General features: G+C 27.7%; 1 protein-coding gene across 4 annotated transcripts in view; it reads right to left on the bottom strand.

Annotated features, from left to right (window-relative positions):
* Positions 1-3,828: 3,828 nt before the first annotated feature.
* The window catches only part of LOC106680407 (uncharacterized), a 79,668-nt gene continuing 62,933 nt past the window's right edge, over positions 3,829-20,563 (bottom strand). For 2 of the 4 annotated variants that reach the window (XM_067050549.1, XM_014420102.3), the window contains exons 10-14: positions 18,419-20,552; positions 16,919-17,036; positions 15,662-15,852; positions 14,049-14,264; positions 7,529-9,924 (exon numbers count right to left, since the gene is read on the bottom strand). In XM_067050549.1, coding sequence (XP_066906650.1) covers positions 9,647-9,924; positions 14,049-14,264; positions 15,662-15,852; positions 16,919-17,036; positions 18,419-20,552 — 2,937 coding nt within the window. In that variant the 3' untranslated portion in view covers positions 7,529-9,646. Of the gene's footprint in view, positions 6,689-7,528; positions 9,925-14,048; positions 14,265-15,661; positions 15,853-16,918; positions 17,037-18,418; positions 20,553-20,563 lie in introns of those variants that run through there. The other 2 variants (XM_067050550.1, XM_067050551.1) reach the window with 2 other exon arrangements.

A 20,563-nucleotide genomic window follows, 5' to 3' on the forward strand; every position in this document is an offset into this window, starting at 1 on the left:
TGCAGCTCTTTCATATCTTTGTTGATTCTGTCTATCCATCTAGCTTTTGGCTTCCAATGTGGTCTCTTGCCAACTATACAAGCATTCAATGTTGTGTAGATGCGTGCTGATGGATCGCTTTTGTAATTGTACGGAGGACTTTCCGTTCAAATTTCTCGATTCTGCTTTCTAGAATATCTGTTAGATCATACCTATATATGAAATATATTGGATAGGGAAGTATTGATATCGTGATAATAAAGAAATCAATGTTTTGAAATTTATAAGGATTAATGTCGTCTGTCGTCTGAGTAGCGCATAATAAGTAGAAGTTATGGGGTGTGCGCACCAGAAATGTTTTTAAGTGAATTCGAGTAAATTATTCCAATGTCTCATACAATATGTACATGGTTACTGGAAACACAATTTATACAATCCAAATATCAAATCAAATAATTAGAACATAATAAGAATCAGAAGTCACTCAATGAAATATTGTGAAAACAATTTCCTTTATTTCCCAATCGTTGTGGGTGTTATTCCCATTATCCACACAGATGACGTTTTCAAAGATTCATAGGCATGTATACCAAGAGCTTTTAGAGTGGATATTAAGACTTTGTAAGAGCGGAATGAGATTCCTCGGATTCTTTAATGGTCAGACTGAGACCCGCACTCCTCCAAACGTCAAATGATTACCTTTCAAGAAAAGTTAGTAAACAGCCATTAAGTCAGGAAATACCGGTCTTATCAGTGGTTATATCCTTTTGTATTTGGTTTCGATAGGAATCAAAATCTATTGTTTTTAGTGATGATCAAAATATAAAAACTAAACTTTGACAGTCAGGCCACAGTTCCAAGTACTAGCTAAAACGTTTTTGACCCCCCTCGTTTCCTTAAAATATATATATTTTCAAACAAAAGAATTTTTTAATTGCAAAAAAATATGAAAGTTTGCTTTCATTGCTCTGGCCAATAGAATTTTGAAAATGTCTGTTTATAAACTATACAAAAGGGAATTCATCCAGCAGATGATAAATTATTTGAATAATTTCAATTCTTGAAAATGTTTATAGCTCCTAAAAATAGAGATATATATATTTTTTTTAAATATCCTTCTTTTTCCAAAAAAAGTCCTCATTTTCTAAAATTACATCTGCCCTTCCTCCTGTATACGAAACATGAAGCATCCTCTGTTCCCAGGACTCAAAAACATTTGTTCTGATAGATGAATGTTTGCAACGGGATTCAATCAGTAATGTGAGAATAATTGAGTAGTTTATAGAAACAAGTAACACCTGTATAAAAATGCTGTTGAGAATCACAAATTGCTGATGAAGTCCACTGTACGCTACTACCACAGGATCAACTATTTAGCTTCGGCCTTAGAACTATGCTATGTATTTACATTTTTAAATGCCCTTTGGAACTTTATCTATGTTAGCATTGACTGATCATATAGCAAAATTTCAGCTGTATTGGTACAGCTACTTCGGATCATCCCCTGCAACAATAATATTGTTTTTTCGTGGCACAACTGTATACCACATATGGCTATTTGTGGATAATAATATGAATTTTTTGGAATATTAGTGTGGTTCTTTGGGGATATTAGTATTGCTCTTTGGGGATAATAGTGTAGCTCTTTTCGGATAATATTGTGGATCTTTGATGATCTGTTATATATGTCAGATGTTGCATTTTAGTGCTGTTTGTGGCGGAGGGAGTTAAAGAGTCAGTTTTAGCAGCCTTGGAACTGCAGCTACCGGTGTTTGAACCAGGCCTGGGAGGGTTAGATGACCTCCTCCTCTCTCTGTATGTCAGAAATTATCAGGCAAGGGGTGAAAAGATAATTTTTTGTCTTGCTGCTGTAATTTAAAATATAGAAAGTGAAAAGAAAAATGCTCTTTACTCAGAAATAAAATGCTAAAAGTTATAAAAAAAAAAAAAAAAAAAAAAAAAAGATAGAAATGATCTTCAGTGCTTGGTAGAGTATGTCAGATTAAAATAAAGAGTGGAACATGTTTACTTTTATTGTTATCTTTGCCTCGACATAAATGTATAAACAAACAAAGTCTCATTATTCAAAAAAGCTTATAACTCTTAAGTAAATATTGCATGAATATATTCTTTACATGACTGTTAATATACTGATGTATTAATAATTTAATAAATTATTGAGGTATGCATAAAAAACTTTAAAAAAATATGATTTGATAATTTTGGCTGATCTTTATGTTTTTAGGGAATGCTAATACCAAAAATTAACTCTGTTTTCTTCCATTACGTTTACCTGGGATTTTTTGCAAATCCTTGGTATATAATGTCAGTTTAGTTGCACAAAAATATTTCTTTAGTCCTATTGTACTCAACCGATCAACTTCAAATTGTTGTGGTATCAAAAGAATGTTAAAATGTACCAAATGGCATCAATCAGAATCTACTAGGTCAATTTGAATTTGAGATATAATACAATTTATTTAAGCTCTTTTAAATATATTTACGTAACTTTTTATTTATTTCAAATATAGTAAGTATTTTTTATCAAATCTCCTTCTTTTTTATCATAAGAAAGGGAGAAAATGCGATCACAAGACTTCTTAGGTACCTATAATATTAATACAGATATTTTAATAATATCTGAACTGCTTTTATAATGTTTGCACTATATTTAAGATAATATAACAATAAATAAAAGCTTATATTTTGTCACTAGGCAGAGAGAGGGAATAAATTGAATGAAGTTCAACAATAAAATTGAAACCGTTTGGTACCACTGGAAAGATGGCTTTTCTCCCCTTATTATGATAAGAATAAAATATTCTTTTACTTGATTTGAAGGTAATATAAAGTTACTCTAATTTATTTAAACGATCATAAACAAATTGTCTTATATCTTAAATTCAAATCGACACTGTGGAATCCACTTTATGTCATTTAGTATATTTTTATATCAATTTAATACTATAAAAATTTGAAGCTGATCATATGAGTACTCTAGGAGCTATGAAATATTTTTATACTTTATTTGTGCAATAAACCTGGCATTACATGTTACAGATCTGCAAAAAATCTATACATGACAGAAGAAAACAGAGTTCATTTTCGGCTTAAGTACACCAAAGTAAGATCACTCTAAATCACCAAATTAAATTTTTGGTTGTAGAACTGTGTTATTTTTAAAAAATGTAAGACCACTCCCTTTTTTTATTTCATTAGATATAAGATATTGTTAACATATGGATCACTGAAATATTTTAGAACTCAAAATTATATTAGTCTCCGCTATTTCACAGTTATTCATTTATATGATCTGATAGAGGTTTAAGGAAGCCTAAAATACAATAAAATATTAAATAAATCTTCAACTTCCAGTTTTTAGATTAATTTAGTGTGATGATCTTTAATGACTCTGCTTAGGTTAATAAGTCAATGTCAATTATTATTCTTAATAACCATTATAGAACTACCTGATCTTACATTATATTCTTTCAGGTCAAAGTTCTAAAAATATTCATGGACATTTGCAACTCTTGCAAAATTCCTTCTTTTAATATGCTTTAGTGTAACATTATAGTGTTTTGATTGTAATTTGACAACAGATTTAGGCTACTAATGCATAGTACATTTTTGTCTTAAATACATTTAATTTTTATTTGACTTGATAAGTGTCAATTGTCAATAGTGACCTTCCTGATAAAGCTGATCTTTATAAAACAATAAACATAATACAATATTTTGATTCTATACATTTTGAAATTTTCTTCTATTGAAGAAATTTTCCAAAACAAATCTTGGACTAAGGATAATCATTTTAATAACCTTTAAAATTAAATTATTATTCTCTTTATTTTCCTTAGACAATATGATTTTTTCACAAATATAATTTTTATAACTATAACATTTAGGATTAACAGTATATAATATTATATTTTTTGGCGATACAAACATTTTACTGCTGATCTTGATGTACAACATGATTACAAAATTACTTATTTACATAATTTGTCTAGTGTCATAAATCTAATTTTCACTTTGGCAAAATGAGCATGATTATATATATATATAATAGTAAGATTTTAAGCATTGATGTACAAATATTATTCCAAAAATTAAATTTTATTACATACATATAATTTTCTAATTAAATACTAGTAGGTACAATATCATTGATATAAAAATAATAAAAGTGTATGTAAAAGGAAGAAACATTTAAACAAAGACATAAAATTTAGAAGGCACATATTAGACTTTTATTTACGGGAAGAAACTGAATATACCAAATTTAAATCTTGTTCAACATTTTTATAACAATTCACTTTATCATTTTGTTATAGGTCAACTAAAAGTTTTGATTTCTCTGTAGCAATAGGAAACTTTATTAAATATATTTTTATGAAATATTTTGGAAGACACTAAAAAGTGGTAACATCCTTGAAATGCGGAACTGGATTTTATAAAATATTTTAATACATTATACTAAGATTAATGTAAAAAAAAATAAAACAATTCAAATTATACCATATACCAGTTATTTCGTAAATGGTTTAAATTAAAAAGATAATTGAATCTTAAATCCTTCAAAGATAATAAAACCATTTCAGCATAATGTTTTTGCAAAACGAATTCATGAATTTTTATTTAAAGTAATTCTCATGATTTTGTTATTAAATAACTTTAATTTAAAATTATACACTAAAATCTGAAAATTAATTTCTATTTTAATCAATTCTCTTGACCTTTTTTTTCTTTTTTAAAGTGTTATAATAGTTGTTATGTTTATTACATGTAATTGGATTTATCCTGTATAAATAAGTATTGTTACTCACTTTTAATATTTTTAATTTATATATTTTTAAAACATTTGTTTATTTAATGAATAACTAATTACTATAAATAAATTATGGTTTAAATGTTCCCATTACTTAATTATTTTGATATATATCATAATCCCAATATGATCCTGGACGGGAAAATGTTTTAATCATTTAAAAACTACCAATGTTGTTCGATCAATTTGATTCATTATGTCATGTTTACCTTTAAAAATGATACTAGATGAAAAAATGATTTGACAGAATAATTCATTAATTAATGAATGTTAGGGTATCTTATATTTTATAAATGGGAGAATGTAATGCTTATATATACAATTTTTATAAGGAGTTGCACTGTTGAATTCAATGCCTAAAAAATATTACTAACCATAATTTTAACACAAAGCTTTACAATTCAGTGCTACTTATCTCTTATTGTCCAGCTCTAGTATGTTGAGGGTGAATAGCAACTCGAGCTATTGTTGGGGAGACAGTTTCAGCTTTGGAAGGTTGTTGAATGAACAAATAATAGGGCTTGAAAACATTAAACACGAAAAGTACCAAGAGGGGAATATTACGTAAACAAAATCAATGCAAAAGTTATATTAAATTGGACTTCCATTGGCTTAATTCCATAGGTAAATAATATTTTTTTCATTGTTAGACTAAAAAAAAAAATCATATTCTTGTTACACCTAATATTTTTGACCTTCTGCACTCACATTCAACAAAAACTTGGTAAATAAGTTCAATTACTTTTTCGGGGGAAAATGGCATCATTTCAATGTTTAGGTCATAATACAGTATGACCTATTTGCATCCTTTCCCCAAATATGTATAATATAAAGAATTTACTAGTAAAATTTTATCTCACTAACTATTGAGGACCAAATCATCTCAAAAACTTTTTCTTTTCAATGAATTTTTCAGGATTCCAAACAGTTATTAATTGGTACCAAGTCGAATAAATAAAAAAGGAGAGGAAATAAGACCTATCTAAGAATTTAAAATTTCAGGCAGACCAAATATTCATTTTTAATATGGTAATAATTAATATGGGGAATAATTGACATTGAGCCATTTAATCATCAAGCCTCAAAATATTTTATTGTAAATGAAAATGATTTTTCATTCTATTTAGAATTTATCTTGAGACACTGCAATATTTCACACTAATTGGGAGACATTTTGGTAGGCATTGGCTTTTTCTATTTCTCTCTATTTCCATTTCCATATTTAAAGTTCTATATTCAAATATCCATTTGGAAATTTAATAAAATAAATTTAAAATATACATTTTATTATTGCATTTTTTTTTTTTACTTCTGGGGCATTCTTTAATTTTTGGAAATTATTTCAAACTATGATGGATGATAATGGTGATAGTTGTTTACATGTATAAATATAAATATTAAATTTAATACTCATTTTATTTGTTAACTGTTTATTGAATCCACAAGATAGATTAGGACGAAAATGAGTTTTCTCGTTGCCTTAAAATAAATTAAAAAGCTGAAGGGACTTATTTCTCTACCCAATTAATTGATTAAGATAAAATCAGTTTTCTCAATCATGGTTGTAAAAATTTTTTTAAAAATGCTTACCTTTCATTTGTGATATTTTTCATACAAATCTTAAAATATAACACAAAAAAATAATTTATATAGAAGAACACTTTATTTTTTATCACAAAATAATACTTGAAAACTTCACCTCCTACTGATACATCACTCAAGGCATATTTATAAAAAAAAAAAAAAGGTCAAAGAAATAAAAAGAAGACAAATTTATAATATATTTCACTATAATTCAGTTTCTGACTATTATATATTTTCATTTCCAACAAACTTATCTTCTTACAACCTTTCTCGAAACAACGTCCCTAGCTTCTGCTGAAAGAAGTCCAAATTTTGAATATTAGATTAATAAAAACTGTACCTAATTTCCAAATATTTCTTGTAGGAGTTTTTAAATGGTCAGGGACAATTTTAACAAATGAAAATTTATTCAGGTTTATACAGTAAAACCTCTGGATAAACATCTCTCTTTAATGGACACCGTTATTTGAAGGTAAATTTTTATTTTGCCAGGATTTGACATAATAAAACTATATTTTTGAGAACTCTCTCTGAGGTTAACCCTCGATACCATGTATGGCCCAAGTGAATAATCCAAAAATAATTTTCAAAACCTGTAGCAAAAAAATAGCATAAGAGTTGTTTCAAATTATTTTCCCAGTTTTAAGCTTATACCACATAAACATGATATAGATCTTACCACTTTTCTAATAAAATACATCTTACTTTGAAGATCTATAATTTTTATAGATTCTTTTTAAATTTCTTTTTCAAATCCTTTTAGAGAAATCATGACTCCAATAAATACAATAATGGCACAAATTAATAACAATATGTAAAGGATTTATCAAACAAAACCAAAAACTTTCCACAAAAAGAAAAGATAACCATTTCTTAGGCAATGGTTTCCAATGCAAAAATTAAAAAATACTTGGTAAATAATTTTTTTTGTTAAAATAAACATAAATCCTACACACTACACAAATCCTCTTAGAGTTACATCAACAAATTAAAGAACAAAACAAATATGGACGTTTATGAAAACACCTCTGGTTCTCTTGCTAAGTTTTACTTAGTATTATTTCATTTTTTTTTTTTTTTGTTGGGAGTATTATAAGGAAGCCGGTTTTTTTGTTTGTTTTTTTCATTTTTTTTTTTTTTTTTTAGGCTTAATTTAATTAAAAATTATATAGAATAGTTCATTCCAGTACGCAAAATTTTTTTTAATGTTTTATACAAATACAAATAATAAATACCTTTAATCCTCAATTGAATATTTGATGTTATATAGATGTTTGCAATAAAAACATTTGAAAATCATAGTTGGTTAAAATTAATAGAACATACCAACATTTATTTTATATAAAATACAAAAAAAAAAAGTCACAATAGTTTACTCCTATTTAGAGGTTTCACTGTATAATTTATCTGTCCAGGGCCGGATTTACCTAACAGGCCCACTAGATCTCAGCCAATGAATCACGAGAACTTAGGGGGTGCAAGCTAAAAAAAAAGATTTATTCAAATAACAAATAAAATGTTCATGATGCGTAAAGAAAAGTTTTCATTTAATTTTCACTTTTAAAGTTTATTGATGTGATTATTGTTGATTGAAGTACACAGTTTTGCAGTTAGTTACAATCAGGGATGGAACAAATCTCAAGGAATGATTATAGGGAACTGAGTTTGAATGTTAAATTATTTTGAAATGTTTTACCGAGTCACACTTATGCAGACCCAGGTTCTTAACAATCCAACTGAATACACTTTGAGGTTTAAAAAATTTGAGCTGTGTTAGTTTTTCAAACTCAAACAAGCCTACCACTTTCTTTAAACCTCATATTATTATTGATTTAAGCTACCCATATCTTGGTTCCTTACTTAATACTTTTAAAAACAATTCTCTACAATTCATGTTTCAAGAAAACTTCAATATTTAATTTCAATGGGTCAATAATGTATAATTCATAAAAAGATTTATTTTTTAGTAGCTATCAAAAGAGAGTAAATTTATTTCCACACCTTATAGTGCATTTTAATTGTGGCCGGTGTATTACAATATCTAAATTCTTTGATAAAAATCTTTTATGAAACTTATTGTTAATTTTTATAAAAGATCATTGTCAAAGGAATGCTATGAATTCAAAATACTGATATTTCACTAAGTAAAAGATTTTATAAAAATTGGTGTGGTGTGATAAGGTAAGGGTCAGATGCAATCCAGGATGTACCATTTTCATTGCTACTTCCTCCATATCTGAGGTGGAGGGGCATGACTTCAGGAATCCTTGAGTTCAACCTTCCTTTACCCAAATTTGAGCTCACATCGCTCTGGCTCATGTAATTTAAATACACCCCCCCCCACACACACACACTTTTATTATAATGTCATATTTCTTGTCTAACTTATTTTATAAAAGATCTTTTATAAAGAGTATTGATAGTACAATGCCGACCTTGCTTAATACAAGCAACATATAAATATTTGATAAAAATTTTTATAAGTGATTTTATTACATATTAAAATTAAAATTGTCATCATAAAGATTATTTTCTTAAGGAAAATTACTGATCGTTCTTTCCCTTTCTGATTTTATAAAGAGGTGTGACAAAAATTTTTGGGCCTAAGGATGCCCAAATTTTAAATCCGGCCCTGTATGTGTCCTATATACTAATGTATATATAATTGTTATTAGAAAATTTTCCAGAGTTTTTTTCAGGGGAAATACTTGAATAAATTATCATCTAAATATTTTGAATGTCTATTAATTCTAGTTTCAGTCTAAGAACATTTTTAATTTTTTTCAAAGTATTATGCAAATAAACAATAAGATTGTGATCAGTCATCTTATCTGACATGCTTAATAACAGTAATAATAATATTTCACTAAGGAGAAAATGCATTTCCTGGCATTCATGGCTTATAAAATGACTGCCTGGCTATGAATTGATTGGTTTTTCACACTAATATACAATTCATACCACATTTTAAACATTTTTAAAACATAACCATTAACACTTATAAAAAAGGATACTAAGAATTTATTTATGCTCACAATTAGGTTTGAATAAATACATATATCAAAATTTAAATAATAACAACTCACAGTAAATATTTCATTTTAAACAGATCTATATGACTAACCATTTCAAAAACATATTAACATATATACAAAGTCTTGAGTCATAACATACCTATTTAACAAACATAAGTGTATTTCCTTTATAATTTTTCATATAAAATTTTAATTCACCACATAGATTAACAAATTTTCATACACTGCTTGCATGGGTGTGTGCATGACTCCCTTCTGGCTTTTTTTGATTACCAGTTTTGATAGTAAATGTTACAAAATACCTCTTACTTTTATCTAATTTCTCTGTGGGTAATGTGATGACTTGCTTTTCAGAGCCATGACTAAGTTCTAAAGTTAGTGGTCTGGATGGATCAACAAAACGCAGTGTTTTTGCAAGTTCACTGTGACCTTCTTCATTTACTAATTTTGGAAGAAATGAGCCTGGTTTTGGCATAGTGTGATGATTTTTCTTTACTGAAACAAAATAATGAAGACAAATGATATTATGATGAAACTAAAATTTATTTAACTAAATGAAACTGCTGTATTCAAATAAAAAGTAATGTATAAGACAAAACAATCTCTGAAAAAATGTTTTTTTCTTTATAAATTAAGTAGTGGTTTTGTCCAACGTATACACACTTTAACTCACTTTATGTCTAATAAAAAAAGTTGGATCCATAAAAAATGATTAAATTAAAGCAATTAGGAAAGATTAAGGAACATCTGATGAGAAATACTAAATTTATATTGCTTCCTACATATATCCCATCATTTTTTAAAGTAACTACATAATGTATATATATAATTGAGTCAAAATCTCAATAAAAAGAGACTAAAAGGTCTAGAGTAGTACATTACACTTTCAACTTAATTTTTGAGAAAAATTGAGAAGCTAAAATTTACATGATGAACTAAAATTGACCATATCTTTTTAAATTAAACTATTATTAGAATAGCTTCAACATTTAATCTTTTCTCCTATAAATATGAATCATACATCCTTTACTATATACCATCAAGAATGTTATTAAAACTTGAAATACAAAGTTTCTTTAAGATATTATTGAAATGTTTCTTGAGAAACACATTATTTAATTTTGATTGATACATTTATCAGCTGAAATTAAATGAGATGCATCTGGAGAACTTGAAATATACAGATCAGGATTTCTAACAATCATCTCTACTTTTTCTTCAGCAGTACCAATTTTACATCGAAGGCAAGGAAAAAGAAGTAAAAAGTATTGGCAGAGACAACACTGCAATGAAGAATTTAAAAATATAACTTTTCTTTTACTACTTGAATGTAAATAAATCTTTACTTTGGCATCATCAAAATTTGAGCCGTTGGACTAAAATAATTTGAGAATAGTGTTATACATAAACGGAAAGGAAAAAATCTCTTAAAAAAAAAAAAAAGATTTATTAACAATGAGTATCCATTAATCTTATTTGGAGACAAAAATTCTTGCTTTCTAAGAGAAAGAACCAATGTTGGAAATAAAAGTTCCAAGTACATAAATTAAAGCAAATACATTTAGGTGACTTACATATTAAACATCATAACATGATCATTATAAAATTTTAATCAATTAATAACTTCTTTTATTATTTAATTTTTACATTATCATTATTTATCAATAACAGAGTTAAAAAGTTTTTTGCTTATGTACAATTTTTTTCTCTATAACATATATAATACAAATGTCACAGAGAAAAACAGTATATAGGTGAAATTAATTTATCTAAATAATATTTATATAATACTATAGTTTATATAGTTTAACTATATAATTTATATAGTTATATAAATACTAATAACTTTGATTCTATATTAAAAAAAATAATAGAGTTAATAAAACTAATAAATAAAGTAAGTCATGTAGACACCATAACTTGAGTGCTCTAGTAATGAAAAGAAGTGCAAAGAGTGAAAAGTATCAAAAATAATCTTACACTATGGAATAGATTAGCTATAGGGTGATTTTTATGAGAGAAAAAAAAACTTTGTAAAGAAAAAGGCAAATATTAACACATTCAGTGCGGGGTGACCCCCCAATATGACATCTTTGACAGGCTACCAATAGGGAGTGTCACACCGGCTGGTCGCCCTTTCCCGTACAGAGTGGGTAACAAAATTATTCACTCAACATACTTCTTCTTTAATTAAAACCTATAGAAATGAGTTCATAGACAAGGTATATTCTCTAAAGAACTTAATTTTAGACTAGGACAACTGCCAATGATCCTGTCAACCATATATATATATATATATATATATATATATATATATATATATATACACATACATATATATTATTTTTATAAACTATTTCCTTTTTGATCGGGCTTTTACATTAGATAAATTATTTTTTTGTTCTTTCCTCCATGTTTTGACATCTTAGGCGTGTTCACTCAACAATTAAGCCATCTGTTTTAAACAGTTTTTTTTGTAATTATTTTGATATTTTATCTTAAAATGAGTTTAAATTAGAAATATCTCATAAACAAAACAAAAAAAAAATTATTATCAACCATGGCAACAGTAAAAATATAATACTACAGCTCACTCAAAATTTGTTTTCTGGAAACAATATTAATATAAACATATTTTTTAAATTTTGTAATAATGAAAGAAACAGATTGCAGAAAATAATATTTTTTTTTTTTTTAGGCTTCTGAAATTTTATAGTAACAATGTTTTCACTCGAATCTATTGGTAAATTGGTCAAGTTTGGTTCATTGATGGTGTTACTTACTGTTGGGTCATCCAATTTTTTTAGAAAAAGATCTTCATTAGATCAGTTTGTATATTACATAACAACATGTTTTTAGCCTCAAAAATCATTCTAGCCCCAGCGATCGGTTTTATCAAATATTTAAGCTGACAATATAGAACAGAAACAAGCTGGGATCTCTGTACTGGATGTGTCCATAAATAATCTGAGCCAGAACAAAAAAAAAAAAAAAATAGCTTTCATAAAAAAAAGAAAAAAAACTATCTCTATAGTTCTTTCTGAGCTCATATCTTACTCTCTTTTTGTGTAAGTATTCAGGGTGCTAATTTTGAATTATTAATGCTAAATATGACATAAAACACTTATATAAAAAACCTTATTGTTAGTTTGAATAATACTATCACTCACATCTGTACTCATGCTACAACATTTTTTATATACAGTATAGTAGGGTTACTTGAACTCTGGGGTTTAACATAAACCCAAAATAAAAAGATTTTGAATCTAACAGCTATTTCACAATGGTCCAGTCATATTTGTTTTCCCCATATGGGCCAAATTTTTTTCAATCTAATGTTCCATATTGTCGCTTTAGAGAACTTCTTCAGAAACTTGTTCTGCAGCACCTTTCAAGAACAAGGAACATTTTTTTTTTTTAATGTGATCTTGTTTAATTTTCATTTTTAATAAATATGCTGAAACACAGGAAAATTTTTAACAAAAATGTCTGACACACCTTTTTCTCATAATTGGCCAGGTTAATATGATCATATTTGTCCTTTTTTTGGTTGATTTTCTCAGTAGATAGAGGAAATTATGAATTTCAAATTTTTGTATTATACACCTCTTTTTAATATATCATATAATTTACTTTAACTTATATTATTTTTAAAAAAAGATATTGATTTAATAGAAAATTCATCATTATCTTTTATTGAACCCAGAAGATAATGGTGAATTTTGCATCACCTTGGATGCACGAACTTACTTTTTGGATTTTTTAATACATAAGTAACATTCAGGGGAAAAATAAAATTTTGAGGCAATATAAGGTTCCAAATGATTAATTTTTGACTTATTTAATAATAAAATCAGTTGGAAAATTTATTTGCTTTAATAAATAATGAAATGTTTGTTCCATCACTAATTCAAAAATTTTGACATCAGAAAAAATTATCACAATCATAGTGATGCCCATAAACAACCAAGCTTTTGGGATAATTCTTTTCTAATGAAACTCCTACCAGAGCATAACAGAACTTTATAGAGTTTATCTTTATAACAGTATCGATAATGAAGTATTATTATTATCAAAATTATATCAACATTTATCATTGGTGAGAATTTATTTTTGAAATAAGATAAATTTCAAACTTTTTTTCTGATAAATCATCACAGTTTTAGTCATGAATCAAGTATCTTTAAGAAAGGTTGCACAGCTATAAGTGAATAAAATAAGGGTTGGAGGGCAGGTTTTAGTTTAGTAGAAATTTAATGTGATCATATGGACAAACCAGTACTTGGAAGGTTATACATTATATATACATTTCCCTCAAGCTATGGGTTACCACAGGAATGCTGTTGCTAATAATAAATTATTTCTCCTCACTGAATACTCTGAATTTTCTCTTCCCTCCTTTTGAATGTGTACCCATGTTGATTAAGTACCCATAATTTCAACTGTCTTACATTCACAGACAGACAGAGTAAAGAAAAATTAAACTACTAAACATCTTTTAATTTCGGACACTAGTTACAGCCCAGGGTCCAGGTAATCCCACTTTACTGTACATTTATAAAGAGAATATGCAATATAGATAATACATAACATACTTCATTGTATGCTCTTTTACATACTATAAGCAGCACAAGGAATTCCAGTATAAGCATGTGTTGCATGGTGGCATCTGTGAGTTTGATATGTACACAATGCAGGATTACTCGGAATAGTAGTGAGAATATCTTGTCCAACCCGAGTTTTTCTTAGTGCAGCAGTCAGCTTTTCTAGATCATCTGAGGATTTCAGTCGAGGTATTATTCTTCTTTCAGAAGACTGAAGTAGTCTTAGCTGATCTAGATAAAGAAAAACACTTTTTAAGTATAATATATTTAAAAAGTAAAAATATTTTAAAAATTTTATTTGTTGTCTTCAATTTAAAATAAAATAATGGTAACTACTCTTCTGCTTTTCATTATATTGTAATAGTTTAAATTTAAAACACTGTCATAAAGTGTTAAGATTTCAGAGCCTCGCCCTCATCTTCAGAACTTCATATTTTCATGTTCATATAACATATTAACATACATTTAAAAAATAAACAAAAAACAATATTATAAATTAATAATACACACCTAAATTTTGGTTATTAATGTGGTTATACCACAAATTACTAATAAGCTTCTGAGTATAAAAGATTACATTAAGGTTGTTATTTATTCATTGTCTTCAAATGTGAGTCATCTGTTAATTTTACTGCTCTTTTCAAAATTCCTAGTTCTATTGATTGATTTTTTTTTTTTTAATTTAAGTTTATGAGAAAACAATAGTACAAATTTTAATGTGTAAGTCAATTCCACAGAGCCACATGCTGAAGTTAACTTTGGTGCCCAATTTAAGAAAAAAAGTACTTTTGAAGAAAAGCTGGAGATGGCAGACAGCTTTTTGGATTTTACTTGTATCTTGGAAAGTGGAACCTCAAATTTTGAGGGAGTGTTTTTTCTTGGTCATGGAAACAATTTGAAAATTTCTACTGATGAATTTATCATGAGAAATGGAAATTAATATTTTAATGAATTATTGAGCCTTAATAAAGGCTGAGCTGACACTATGGATACAAATTCTAAAAGAAATCAAGGATATATGTGATGCCATTAGGAATGTTAGGAACCGTAATGAGCCAAAAATTGACAATATACCAGCTAAAGTCTTTAATAAAAGTGGTGGATACTTTTTAAAAGCTTTGTAAAACTTCTTTATATCTCTACGGACATGACAGAAAGAGTCGATATTCTACTAAATTCACTAGAAATGGGCAGTACTTGCAAATATTTTATACATGTGACTTAAACTACATATAGAGGGTTCATTGGTAAAACATCAGTGCAGATTCAACAAATGAAGATTAACAGTAAGTAGTTCAGATCCTATTGCTCAAAATTACCTTTTGAAAGAATACCTCATACCTGAATAGAAAAAGAAGAGAAATAATGGTATTTTTATTAAGTTTTAAGATTACATATCATTATATTTTTAATTATTATATAAAGTTTAATAAGTAAAATTAACAAGTTTGATAGGTTCAAATCTATTGTTATGTTGTTTTCTAAAAAGTATACACATATGAAAAAAGTTAATAGATGCCATTAAAAATTTAGATAATTCATTCCATTCATTTCTGTGAAACATGATTAAATATTTACATTGAATCACTAAAATTTAAAAAAAAAAATCAGTTTAATCTTTAGCTTACCATATAAATATTTTTCAAAAGCTCTGAAAGTATAAACACCATTATACTGCTGAAGTCCCAGCATCAAGCCAGCTCTTCGATAATCATCAACTAACCTCTTCACCAGAACACCTTCAGATGCTCTTCCAGCTCTGATCTGAAGACGTTTAAGTTCTAATAACTGATGAAATATCCGCCTTTCAAGGTGATATCTTAAATAATAAAATTTATAATTACAAAAGGTATTTCCTAATTTATTGATAATTTACTTTTTCTATAGTTGCTTTTTTATTTAATGGGTGCTTTAAAAATTCAATTATGAGACCTAAAACCTTTTTCTAACCTCTCCTAATTTCCTAAGGGTCAGTTACCCACTTTACAGTGGCTGAATGTGCTCCAGAAGCATCTAATAATCCCATAGTAATCCAAAGCAGATTGATTATAAAAATAAGATCTCGACTTTTCTGAACTTGAACCAGGATATAGAAGTTATAGCTATAGTGCCATACCCACAGAGCTACCACTCCTTATTTAAATGTGATTATTTTTATAAAATAAGTTAATGAACATCACTGAGTAATGACTAAATTTAATAAATGAATTATTAAAACCCAGTTTAAAACTAAAAATTCACATTATATTATGCTGAAATTAAATTATAACAATTTTCTAAATCATATCTTAAAATAATATTTCATAAGTTCTTTTTTTAATGTCATAATTGAAACATAAAGATTTTATAACATCTTGATATTCAAAATGAAATATAAGAAATATTCATTATAAATAAAAACATTTAGAATGCCTTCATTTCACAGATGTATACCACTAATTTTATTAAATAATGGAAATACATCAATATCAGAAGTTATTTAGTTGAGTATGAGGTGAAGATGATGGGAGGTACAGTCAGTGCATTAAAGAACACAAATAAGTAAACAACTTTTTTTTTTATCAACTCCTTACATTATTAAATATTTCTGCCTTTTACCTTTTTTATTTTATTTTTGCTTTTGGTATATTAGACAAAAATAAACAAATAATATTTACCTACAGGGATAAGTAAAGTTCTCCTTTCTTACAGTAAGTGACAAACTGTTGAAGATTATTATTTCACTTAAACATGTTTCTTAGTTAAATAATATCTAACCTCTTTAGATTTATGGTTAAAAATAAACCTTATAACAATTATTTGTTTACAATATATTCACTACACAGTAATAAAATTTCTAATCCATAATGTTTCAACATGCTAAGTAAGTTATATAACACACATACTTTCGAACGCTGTATTGAACTGCTTGAGTTACTGAAACAGTTGGGATATCATTTTTTTTATCTGCTAGCCCTTTGTTGCACATTCTGGGGATTCGACTTTTTCCTTTGGAGTTGGTATCTGATCAAAAAAATAAAAATTAAATTAATCATTTAATTAATTGCTTTTTAATTCAACCGAAGGACTAATTTTACAATCAAAGTGATAATCTGTAATTGCTTCATTGGGATTCATTCAATTTTCATGCACACACAACTATTTTGTAATAAATGAGATCTAGTCTCTACTTGTTGATGATTTTTTAGCTTTTCTGGGAGAAACTGTAAAAACTTTCTTTTCTCAGATATAAGAAAGAAGTAGCCTAAACAATATGATTTTTCCTTTCTTTTATGTTGGGATTGGTTTTATTTTGCAGAGCTAATTTTTTAGATATATTGTGTGAATTTAAGATGTCTTTTTCTCTCTTGTGGGGAGTAAATACTTTTATAATTTTTAGTACACCAAATGATTGTGAATTTATCCCCAACATATACTTTTTTAATATGAATAATATAAAATTTGAAGGATATTTTGATAAATTATGCAACATTTTTGAAAAGATAAATAATTTTTTATAAACTTTCGTTAACAGTCATGACACCCTGGAGTGAAAGTTATGTGTCTGTTGATTAAGAAGATATAAAGTTCAAATTAAATATATATGTGTGTGTGTGTGTGTGTGTGTGTGTGTGTGTGTGTGTGTGTGTGTGTGTGTGTGTGTGTGTGTGTGTGTGTGTGTGTCTGTTTACAGTGTGTAGAATGTTGAGCAATAATTGAACAAAATAAAATAAAAATAAAATTGATTATAAATTAATATTAGGGTGTTTCGAACAACGGAAAACTTCCAAATTCCACTTAAATAAAAAGTTTTCCAATGTTCACTCTATTGATGATGGTTATGATAAAGCCTTGAAAATAACATCTTTCTGATGGACATATTTTCTTACATTCTATGAGCACTTAAATTATCATTACCATGGCTGTTCCAGAGCAACATTGTTTACATTAAATTATATCTAAAAAGTGTTTTTATCCATCTAGTGGAAAAAAACTTTTACTATATTCAGGTCTTCCTCATAGGGAAAGTTCTGTAATTCTAATTTTGAGTTGTGGTACTAGAACATCATTAAATTTAGAGAGAAATTCATTCTCATAACCTCATTTTTTTGGTTACAGGAAGTACTTTAAATCTAACAATTACTGCCAAAAAATAAATAAAATAATAGTGATAAATAAACTATACTTTGGTAATTGATTGTTTTAGTTTTAAGAGTAAAAGCTAAATATTTATATCACTGCCAAGTTAGACAAATAACCAAAGTTAATTCATATGCAAGAACCTTTCTTACAATACTAAACAAAAATGAATATTCTGGAATCTACAGTATTTTCTCATGTAACTTAGAAACAACAACTCTTATGTCCTTCAATTTTCTTTTATTTAAGCAGGTACTGATGTTTACCTTGGTCATTTTTTTGTCTTCTGAATGCCTGTTCTGAATCAATATCCTGAAGCTGTGGTGGTTCAGTTGGTGACCTATTACCACCAGAGAGATAACTATCTTCATCAATTTTAGGCGACATCGAACTAATTTCCCAGCTTTCACTTGATCTTTGTTTCTTCCATTGTTTATGTTTGGATTTAGTTTTTTCCTCTTTACTAACTGATAAAGGGAGTTTATCGTCACTTAAAACTTTTATTAGGCCACGATCTTTCTTAACATGACCTGTTCTTTTTGATTTTGAGCCATGGTGTTTATCTGATTTTGTGGTACTTTTACTATCAAGAAACTTTTCTGAAACAATATCACTTTTGTAGCTAGTTTCTTCTTCACTATCTTTTGATACAGCCTGTTTTGATATTGATTTTTCAACTAAATTTTTAATTTCTGTCCCATTTAATGATAATTCCTGGTCACTTTTCTGTCCATCATTTAATATACTACTCTCATGTGTTTCTAGTTCATTCCCAGTTAGAGTATCATCATGAATTGTTTTAATTTCGTTAGAATCCTCTGTTTCTTCATCAAATATCTTTTCAGTTGAATCTTCAACTATAGTTTCATCATCATAAGCTTTTTCGCCGATATCGTCTTCTATGTCAATATTTTCCTCAAACTCTTCTGATTGAACACCCTCTTTAATTTGATGTTCATCTTTATTTTTAGAATTTTGAGAGTCCATGCTAACATTTTGTTCTGTTGTTTCTTGATTACCTCCTTCAGACAGTTGTTGCTTCTCTAAGCTTTCATTAAAATTGTCTTCATTTTCATGGTCAATATTCAATGAATTGTCAGTTTTACTGCCATCATCTTGTTTCTTTTTTTCATCTGATAGGTTATCCACTCCCTCAATTTCATTATCACTAACCTGTTCATCCTTCCCATCACCCAAATCACTAGATGTCTCTAATTTGTCCTTTATTTCCAGGATGTCCTCTGCTTTTGAATTTTCTATCTCTATTTCTTCATTTTCATCTCTGGAACCTTCCTCATTATTTGTTTGATTTTTCACATCCTTTTCATTATTTGACTCATCAATCATCTCAATAATTTTGTTTTCTTCAGAAGATATATTACTTTTTTCTATTTCGTACTTTTCATTTTCAGCTTTGATGGTTTGATTTTCTTGTACTGTTACAATTTCTTTACTAACTATGTCATTTTCTATTTCAGTAAATTTATTGTCATTTTCATTTTCATTATCATCAGCCTGAGTTACAAGATTTTCAGTGCTTAAATCATTATGTTCTTTAGATTCTATACTTTGATCAAATTTCTCATTTTCATTATTAGAATTTTGGTTTAGAGATTCAGAAACTCTAGAGCCATCATTTCCAGTTGTTTGTTCATTACTAATCTTATGAGTCGTATTGACCCTATCACCTTCAACTTCTTTTGGACCACCATTAACTAAATGGTCACTTTCCATTTGTAAGATAGTTAGTTCTTCTTGTGTGTTCTCTGAATCAATTAAATCTTCCTTAGATAATTTTGAATCACCCTTATTTGCTAATGAATTTTCATCTTTATTTTCAGACTGTAGTTGATCAGTTTCATTTCTTTCTATCTCATTTGTATGTGTGTGAATTTCTGCTTCTACAGTTTCCTTGATTGGCAAACTATCAAGCAGTTTTAGATTTGTTTGAGTTTCACCTACCACTTCAACTTCACTTTTTATTTGGTTTTCCGTTGTAGCATTACCAAGATCATTAGCTTTAGCGAAAGCTTCATTTTTAGTTATATCTTCACGCAGGGTACCATCCTTTGGTAGTGATGCGTGATTAATATTATTTTTTTGAGTATATGATCTATCCTTCATTTCCAGATTCTTTGTAAAGTTTTTATTGGTTTGATCAGAATCTGACTCAGCTCTGTTCCTACCTTCTCCAATAGAAGAATCTTGACTTGTATAACCATCTCCATCAGTACTTTCTTCATAACCTTTCCTTCCTAGTTTGTCTTTATTGCGGAGGTAGCTTTTATCAACTACATACTTTGTTTTCCTTTTCCTTCTTCGTCTTTTTATCCTTTCTTCTCCTTCACCAACTTGTGGATGTTTTATCCTTTTTATCATAACACCATCTTCAACATAGACCTGAAACATTT

The sequence above is a fragment of the Halyomorpha halys genome, unplaced genomic scaffold (genome assembly GCF_000696795.3).
Source record: "Halyomorpha halys isolate HHAL.00 unplaced genomic scaffold, Hhal_1.1 Scaffold260.1, whole genome shotgun sequence".
Taxonomy (NCBI): Eukaryota; Metazoa; Arthropoda; class Insecta; order Hemiptera; family Pentatomidae; genus Halyomorpha; species Halyomorpha halys.